This window comes from Mesocricetus auratus, unplaced genomic scaffold (genome assembly GCF_017639785.1).
Source record: "Mesocricetus auratus isolate SY011 unplaced genomic scaffold, BCM_Maur_2.0 Super-Scaffold_100707, whole genome shotgun sequence".
Taxonomy (NCBI): domain Eukaryota; kingdom Metazoa; phylum Chordata; class Mammalia; order Rodentia; family Cricetidae; genus Mesocricetus; species Mesocricetus auratus.
In genome coordinates this window covers 5,363,284-5,373,028 of record NW_024429269.1, presented here as the reverse complement: position 1 = coordinate 5,373,028, position 9,745 = coordinate 5,363,284, and the positions used below count along the sequence as shown (strand labels likewise).

The 9,745-nt window shown below is 38.0% G+C and overlaps 1 protein-coding gene across 1 annotated transcript; it reads right to left on the bottom strand.

Moving 5' to 3' along the window:
- Window positions 1-212: 212 nt before the first annotated feature.
- On the bottom strand, window positions 213-6,468 carry Defb109b (defensin beta 109B). The gene is made up of 2 exons (XM_005075279.2): window positions 6,304-6,468; window positions 213-421 (listed from the first exon to the last, which is right to left on the bottom strand). The coding sequence occupies exons 1-2, from the start codon at window positions 6,359-6,361 to the stop codon at window positions 216-218; spliced, it is 264 nt and encodes an 87-aa protein (XP_005075336.1). The 5' UTR covers window positions 6,362-6,468; the 3' UTR covers window positions 213-215.
- Between the last annotated feature and the right edge of the window lie 3,277 nt (window positions 6,469-9,745).

Sequence of the window (9,745 nt, the reverse complement as noted above, 5' to 3'; positions counted from 1 at the left end):
CCCTTTCTCCAGTGCAAGAGGAGTCTCTCACACTTACATATTTTGCTTAAATTTGGAAATGCCATAAAGAAGTGATCTCTGAGCATATTTGAAATCAGTATTTAGTTTTATTGGCTAGCGGGAATAGAATCTGATTTAAGAGCTGAAAGTGTTCAGTGTGGTGATCCCGTTGCTCTAGAGGCACAAAGCTCTTCTTGAGTTTTTTTGCCATACTTTTATTTTAACTTGGTCTTGACGGGTTCTTGATAGTCTGAAAAGATAACTGGTGTTGGGATTGGCACAAGAATCCACCAGAACCTGCAGCATTTCCATCGTCTTCGGCAAGCACCGATTTCATCTTCTACTACTTTGCAAATGTCTCGTCTGCAGGTGCCCTCCAGGTTGAGACAGTGGGTCTCAGCAGCACCTAAGCCACTTCTAACTGCAGGGAAGAGATCAGAGCAGCAGTTAGCCCTGCGTGTGGATGTCAAAGCATCAGCACCATTGCACGGGAACAGCATCAGCACCATTGCACGGGAACAGCATCAGCACCATTGCACGGGGACATAACAATTGTGGGCTGAGTACCTGTCTCTGTGAGGAAAGGAGCCAGATCAAAGATCCCCTTAGCAGCTCCTTCACACTGAAATACATCCACCCTCTCTCCCCTTCTCCCAATAATTTATTCACAGATCACTCCTGGATTTCCTTATACATATATGAAAAGTGTAGATAACACTTCAGAAGTTACTTCATTAAATATCAGACTGTAACAAGAAGGAGAGAGACAAATAGATGCCCTAAATATACTGATGTCTTCTATATGCAGAATGTCAACAAATTCTTGCTATTCACTCGTCAAACACTTCTCTTCATTATACTAGAACAGTACAAATGGCCCAAATACACAGAGGTTACAACTGATCAAAAAATCTAACCATGCAAAAACCAAAACCAAAACCAAATGAACAAACCATGGAGTAATGAGGTGATTCCAAAAATTGCAAATGATTCAGACAAAATGATACAGTAATGAATCAGATAGAGCCTGGGGGACAGAACCAATAAGAGAGACAGACTTCCTGCTTCCTGAGGTCATGAAAACAATAAGCCATTATCCAAGTGAAAGTTCAAAGAGCACACAGGACAGCAAGACCTGAGCCCCCAGACTAAGACTTGGATGGATCAAGCATGTTAGAAAGTCAGGCGAGATTAACCAGGATCCGGCTTGTGCCAGGCTTATGGACCAGGGCAAGGGTGAAGACTCACATCTCTGACGTTGTTGTTGCCTTACTTCATCTCCCTTCCTGACGGTTATGACAGTTGTCTTAAGGTTTGCTCTTCTTACTTCTTCTCTCCCTCTCTCCCTCTCTCCCTTTGATAGGGCAGAATCGAGATTTCATGGGAAAACATTGTAGTCAGTTGTCGTGCTAGTCTATGCTGAGCTGATTTTCCTATTTTATTTTTTAATTGATATACACATATAATGTCATACAGCATGAGGTCAAACATTATCAGTTCATATTGTCGAATCACGGTTTCCACTGGGTGAGGCTGTCTCTGTATGGAGCGGGTGTCTGCAGCACTGATATATACTGAGAGAATTTGGCTCCAGACTCAGCCTGTAAGTTAACTCCTTAGAGCAGTGGCTGTACATTTTACATTTCATGCAGACTTTGACTACTGGTGTACATGGCCTCAGTGGCTCTATGATCTGTTGCATGAGTGAATTCACTATGGCGACGGATTTGGTAACTAGTGCATAGGCATTTGCAGAGAGGTGTAGTTCATGAACTCTGCTTGTGAAGTTCAATATATGAAAGGCTCAGTATTTGAGGAGTAGACATAGTAGGAAAGACAGCCGGAGTTCTGGTGTTGGGCCCAGTAGGAATATTTGCAACTTTAGTTAAGAGAACTGGTAGCTCCAATTTCAGAGTGAAACAATGGTGCCTACTTCTTTGTAGGGGTGGCTAAGGTGAGCATCATCTCTCTGTTTCCATATCCCTGGGAGGATTGGTTATTAATTACCTCAATGGCAAAACATCCCAGAGCAGGCTGCTTGTGGACCACGAATGTGGCTGATAATGATAATGTCTGCCTTTCCTTTTTGCTCATAGCCATTTCGTGTGGTCTTCTGATGCCAACTCCCAGAAACCCTTTGTGTGCGAATAATCAGGTTTTCTTTTCCTTTTGCTTGAGCCTTCAAAGGATACTTTGGTTAAGCAATTGTTATATGTATCTTGTGTGTGTGAATGGGATGGAAGTCACTATCTCCTACTCTTCATTTTGATGGAATTACTCCTCCAAGCTAAAATTCTTGTCTTTCAATTTCTTCATGTTTTGTTCAGCTTAGAAGGAAGCAGGAGTTGGCTTTTCTTCCATATTTATTCCTGAACTATCTACTTCAGTAGTTAAGTGTATCTTAGTCATATGCTATCAGTTTTCTGTTTGCTTAATATGTCAGGGGTAGTATAAAAAAACAAAAAATACTATAGATGAGAGAAAGAATAAGCAAGTGTGAAGATTATAAACTACAGTTGAAAAAGCAGACAAAATGTTAATGACAAATTCTATAATGGTGACAGGAGAATTTGTGAAGAAAGAGACATACTTAAATTATTTACTCAGAAGACAGCACTGAAACCAGACTGACCCAACACAAAGGAAAGAATAAGAGGGTCAGCATTTCCAGGGGTTTTCAGTAGTAAGTCATGTAGAAGCACAGCCCCAGGAAATCAAGAAAAGGACTTTAGGAGATACTATGCAAAATGCCAGTTAGTTGGAAACATGAAAAAACAAACAAATATAAGATAGCAAATACTCTGAGACACAATTTACATCACTGAAACAGACAAAAAGGAAGGTAAATATAAGTGTGCTTGTAAAAGAAATGTCAATAAAAAGTGTCTATCTATTGTTGTAGAATTGGGTTCTCAGAAAATCCACCTTCCAAGAAAAGAGTTAAGTAGGAGCCTGGATTAGGTTCCCAGCACCCACATGGTGGCTCACAACCATCTGTAACTCCAGTTCTAGAGGATTCAATGCCCTCTTCCGGCTTTCATGGGCATGCATATACTTGGTGTTTAGACATAAATGTAGGCAAAACACTCAGACATATAAAATTAAAATAAATAAATCTTTTAACAAAATTGAAATGTTTTACCAAGAAGACATCTGCAAGAAAGAAATGATGTTTCTGGAGGAAGCAATGCAATTTAGATGGACTTCAGAGCCAAGTTAAAAATCTGTGCTAATACCACCAAATTGATTATATTAATAAGTGCTCTCCACCATTTGTAGATCTGGAAGGAGCAGAATCAAACGTGACTCAGTTTGGGATATAGAGAGTTACAAAAGCAAATGTTCTTTTCCTAAGAAAGAGCACAAGTTGAATAGTGCTTGTAAAACAGACCCTGGAGTTTAGAGCTCACTACGGAGCCGGGGGGCTTAGTGAAAGCTAACTGAGAATTACCCAGCTAAAGGGAAGAGACTGGCAGATGTTTGCACGTGTGGCTGAGTGGGGAGAAAAAGCAGTTGCCATTGACATATATGAGAAGAGAGTCCTAAATTTCAAGCCAACGTCTGTAGGAAGAAGACGATGCTTTTTATTGTTGTTGTTTTGTTTTTATTTTTTAGCATCTCCAGGGTCTCAGTCACATTTTGACTCCCTCTTTTTTATGACCTCCTAGAGCAGTGGTTCTCATCCCATGGGTCATGACCCCTTTGGGGGTCAAACACCCATTTCATATGGGTTGCCTAAGGACATCAGGAGGCACAGATATTTACATTATGATTAATAACAGTAGCAAAATTACAGTTATGAAGTAGCAAATACATGCATGCATACACACACACACACACACACAGTTTTGTTTTTTCAAGACAGGGTTTCTCTGTGAGCTTTGGTGGTCCTGGAACTCACAGAGGTCCACCTGCCACTGTCTCCTGAGTGCTGGGATTAAAGGTGTGTGCCACTACCGCCCTACTACAAGACTAATTTTATGGCTGGGAGTCACCACAACATGAGGAACTATATTAAAGAATCAGAGCATTAAAGGCTGAGAACCACTGCTCTAATGAGTATTTATTAAGAAACATAGGACAACTCCATGTGGTGGGCACACAGGATATATTCCAATTTGAGGTCCTCATTGGAGACTATTAAGACCTTCCTTGGGGTCTCAGATCACAACCTCCACCCCTGTAAAGGGAGCACAGGGGCTGAGGGAAAAAAAACTCCTGTCTCTTTAGTTACAAATACACAGGTAGACAGATTGATAAAGTTGATGACAGGGCAGAAGACAAGATGTACTATGGGTATGAGGCACCTAATACCCCGAAATGAACTGAGAGACAGGAACTCCAACAGAGCCCCTTTGAAGTACAGCAGTGGAGAATCCCTGATGATAAGCGGAGGTCCAACATGTCCATCTGGTACAGCAGCCACAGCACTCTAGTGGCAGAAACTACTCATAGAGGAATGTGAGAAAAACATCATGAGTTCCATTTTAGACTTACTAATTTTGAAATCAAACATCTAAATAGAGACATCAGGTGAGCCATTGGATCTTTCATTCCAAAACTGGAGTTTTAAAGAAAATTCCAAGGGAGACTTTAAAGGGAATGAGACTAGCTAAGTCCCTTAACAAGTGAGTGGATGTAGACCAGAAAAGAGGATCAGGAACCGAGCCCTGGTGTTCCCCTCCAGGAGGAATCACCAGAAATGAGGAAGCAGTGGCAGAAACTGAGGAGGAGCCATCAGTGAGGTAGACTGAAAATTAAGTGAAGCTTCCATCCTGGAGTATTTGGGGGAGTATGGCACATTATAAAGACAGGAGGGGCAGGCTTGGAAAAGCCTGCTAATGGGCAAAGTAAGTTAACAATGATGAGTAGCTAGTTGGGCCAACAGCCCGGCAATTATTAATGACTTGTGCAGGGAGGAAGAAAAAGCTTTTTTTAAATGAGTGGGTAAAGACAAAAGAAATTTCAACAACAGAGTGGGAGGGTTGGGAAGAATATTTGATGGGTATACATTTAAGAGGGAATGAAAAGGGATGCTTTCAATTGCAAAACCACACGTCATGATTTTAAGGCATTTTCCACAAAATGGAACAGGAGAAGCAAAGACAGAGTTTTTTTTTAAAGATCAGATAAACATTAAAATATTTGTATCTTGATGGTGATGGCCCAATATGAATATTATTAATGTAAAATCACTGATTTTACACTCTTCTGAGAAAGTGATGCCATCACAGATGTTCCTGCCAGTGTTCTAGAAGAATGCTTTGTATTGTGTATTTAGGTTCCTAAATATACAGAAGGAGATGGAATATATCACACACATTTATAATAAATCTTACAGTTTTTCTTTAAGTCTTGGGAACATTTGCTGTGATATCAACCCAGTCATCTGTAAAATGGCTATTTTAAGTATGTTCTAATCTTCTTGATCATTATTATCAGATTACTATGAAGTATGACATTCTTTTAATAAACACATTTTTGTTTTGTTTTATTGATCTTCTATTTCCTTTGTTTCTTGTGTTTATTAGTTCTTGTCTGATTTAGTCTTTCAATTTATTATGATACCTTTTCTAACAACACATAACGCATTCTCAGCCTACTAAATTTCTGTAGTTTTGCCATTCTTTACATCCATCCTTATGTTTTCAGTTACCAAGTATAAACCTATTATACACCAAGTCACTACAACTTGGTGCCTTTGCTTATTATTTGTTTGTAATTGTTGCCCTCTTTTCATTCCACAGGTCCATTTTGCAAAGCATTTTTCGTGTATAACAACTTTTACAAAGTGTGTTACTTTGACTTTTGTTGGCTTACATTTTGACCCATTTCACAAAGCCAATAACTTCCCTCGCTAACTTCCTGTTGGCTGACAGGAACTCCGACTTTTCACTTGTTTTGGAATAATAATCACTCCATAGATTTGTCTCTTTCCATTAAATTTCCAGGCGTTTATGACCCTCATTCAACATTACTTCACTCTGAAGAGATTCCATCCTTTTCTTTTGAGATAGTGATGTAATCACAGATGTTCCTGCCAGTATTCTAGAAGATCTAAGCATCTACAAAGAAATTCCCATGCCTCACAAGAAACCCAGAGACACAACAAAAGGATATAGTACTATCTGACCACATTTGGCATTTGGGTTAATGGTAATGGATGTCTGTCTCACTCTGACATAATCTAAGTGTAGCTGTTGATATTAGGTTTCTGAACCTGTGAAGTTAATTAATTTCTCACCTTCCAGAGAGACTTTTAAACTGAAGACCCCCATGCTCTATAATTAGCCATCAACTTACCTGGGGGTAAGAAGGCCAAAAGGAAGAGAAGAATATGGAGAAGCAGATGAAATCTCATGGCTGAAGGGTCTGAGATGTGAAGATGTAGAGAAACCTGTTGGAGTCTGAAGACGTGGACTATGGCAGATCCAGAGCTTTTTATGATGGTCCCAGGACTGTGGTTTGTTCTTGGCTAGCAGAGCCTAACCAAAAGAGAATAACTTATTCTCCCACATGAAATCTTCAGACACACAAGAGGACATAAATGGATGAAAAAGCAGTAGACCCAAAATAGCCAATACAATTGTTGAGGGAAAGAACAAAGTCAGAAAACAAACAATACCCAACCTCAATACTTACTGTAACAAACTCCCAATAATCGAGATAGATTACAAAATAGTAAATCAATACATCAATAAAAGAATATAAAAGTCCTAGAATTAGACTTACACAAAAATTGTTGCTTTTTTTACAAAAACCAAAGATTATTCAGTGAGAAAAAATTAATTTCTCAGCAAATAAAGTTATAGCAAAACTTGAAACCTACATTTAGAACTATATATCTAAGTGCATATCTTATAACTGTCACAAAAATTAAGTTAAGACTGATGGTATTGCTCAACATAAAACACAGAGTGGTGTGATGCCTAGAAAATAATGTTGGAAAATATCTAGGTGACCTAAGATTTAACATTAACTTTTTAAAATATGAAATTTCAAAATCATGACTTAAAAAATAGAACTGACAACTTAGACTTCATTAAAATTAGCAGCTTTTCTTATGTGAAGGACATTCTTAAGATGATGCTGAGAGAAAGGGTAGATAAAAAAGCCTCTATAAAATATTTAATAAAGTTCTGGTATATAAGATATATAAACAATGCCTAAAACTTGATAATAGAGCAAGCAACACAAAATCAGATGAAAAGAATGAACAAGAGTTTTGCCATAGATGGGCAGTAAGCAAATGTACTAAAGAGAAAAGGAAAAGAAAACTCGCTCAACATCATACTTTATTGTACTTGTGAACATCACAGTAAAATCCCATTACAGACCAAAAGGCCCTAACCTGAAATACCAGCCCTAATGGATATCAGAAATGGTGTGAAGAAACAGGAACATGAACTCATTATAGGACACCAGTACAACTTTGCCACTGAGTAAAAATGATTAGCAAAATTTACCTTTACCATGTTAATTCTTGAAATCTACCTAAATAGAAAGCTTTATACCCATACAAAACCTGCACATGAACTAAAATTAACAACTTTTTAAAATTGTTTAAAACCTAAAAAGCTAACAAGATATTTTCCAATGGACATCCAGATACAGGAAGCTTTAAGAGTCCAATGAGACATGACTTTTAAAAAAAACTGCTCCAGGATGCATTATAGTTAAAATATCAAAAACTCAGGACAAAGGAGAACATTTAAAGCTGCAAGAAACAAAATCCAAGTCACTTATAAAGACAAACTGGTGATAAACAAAAGCCAGTTTGTCACCAGAAGTTATACAACTCAAGAAGACATGGAATGATATGCTTCAGGCCCGGCTAGAAGATGACTGCCTAACTAAAATACTATATCCTACAAAGGTACCCTTCAAAATTGAACAAGAAGTAATGACTTCTCCAAAATAAATACAAACTAAGACATGTATAAGCAATAGACTGGCGTCACATAAAATACTGGGAGAAATCTAGACCAATGCCACCATGAGAACATGAGAAAGGATATCACTAGAAGAAAAGCCAAGCAAATGAGGAGAAGCCATAAATAACAGAGTAAAATGCCAGACCTCCAACATGAATGAAGGAAAAAAAAAGAAATGAACACAACTAAAAAAAAAAAGACTTAAAAACAGCAGAAACTAGTACATGCCTTTTAAAAATAACCTTGAATATAAATGGTCTTAGTTGAAAGACGTAAAATGGTTGATTTGATTTTTTAAATCAACCAATCAATCAATCAATAAATCTTAACAACTTGCTACTTGTAAGAAACTCACCTGGCTGGTTAAGCTATTCTCAGACTGGATATGGAAAGAATAGAAAACTGTATCCAGGTGAACAGAAGACAAAGTCCAGCAGGAGGAACCATATTCATAGTTAATACAGCAGACTTCAAGGCAAACTCGGTCAGAAGAGACAATTGACAGTCATCACATATTGCTAGAGAGACAACAGGTCAAGAAGGTAGGCGTGTGTGTGTGTGTGTGTGTGTGTGTGTGTGCGCGCGTGTGTGCGCGCACATCTAAAACATCGTATATACAAATGATGTCAGACTACACAATTTTATAAAAATATAATACTGGGTATAAGTCAAGAAATAGCAAGTGATTTTAATGCCTCTCTTTCATCAATGGATGGGTATCCAAACAAAAAAAATTAGCAGGGAACCCTGAAGATAAACACTATATTAAAAGGACTTAACAGACATCTACAAAATAGCCTATTCAATAGTCCCAGAATACACATTCTTTTTGTCAGCTCACAGAACTTTTCCCCAAAACATATCATGTCTTCAACCATGAATCAGATCTTAAAAATACCAAAAAATAGCATAATTTCTTGCATTTTATTGAATCATAACTGAATTAAGCTAAAAATAAACAGCAAGGGAAAAGTACAGAATTTTTTAGCAAGTGGGGAATTACAATTACCCTTGAACAGTGTCACTGAAGGAAAATGAGAGAATTAAAATTTTCCAGGATCAAAGGAAAATAGCAATGCAATATACCACGGACCTATGAGAGGCAGTGAAAACAGTCCTAAGAGCAAGGCTTATAGATATGAATTTATAAGACAAAGAGATGTCAAATGAATAGCCTATTGTTTTCCTCAGGATCTTAGAAAAAGAGCCAACAAAATGGGTCAGCAAATAAAGGTGCCTGCTGCCAAGCCTGATGACCTGCGTTGAATTCCTGGCTCACACACGGTGGAAAGAGAGAACAGAGAACCATTGTCCTCTGACCTCCAAATATCACGCTGGAACCTACATGTGCACATGGACACATACACTAGATAAGTAAGTACATAGACATTATAGAAATAATAATTCAGCAAATAGGATACAAAATAAATAACCTTTTTTCCTGCATACGAATTTTCTGGGAAAGAATTAAGATGATTATCACATTAAGGGCCACATCCCTAACCCACCTGACGGACCCCCCTCCCAAAAATTCTTATGAGTAAACCTAACCAGGGAGATGAGAGATCAATACAAAGAAAATTATAAAACACTGTACAAAGCAGACATGTAGACAAATGAAGCATATTCAAATAGAAGACCCATAAACAAGGCCACACATAACTACCTGGGAAGGCAGATTCTCCAGATGTTGGAGAGAAAAACCAGATGCTTGCCTCTTGTGTACAAAGTCAACTCTAAGTAGCTCAAAGACCTCAATGTAACACATGACATTTCTAAAAAAAAGTGTGGATAAAAATTCATGATATTGA

Coding starts and splice junctions, on each gene's coding strand:
- Defb109b (XM_005075279.2), bottom strand. CDS start 6,361: ATGAGATTTCATCTGCTTCTCCATATTCTTCTCTTCCTTTTGGCCTTC. Junction 422..6,303: donor TTTGGCCTTCTTACCCCCAG/GTAAGTTGATGG, acceptor TCTTCCCTGCAG/TTAGAAGTGGCTTAGGTGCT.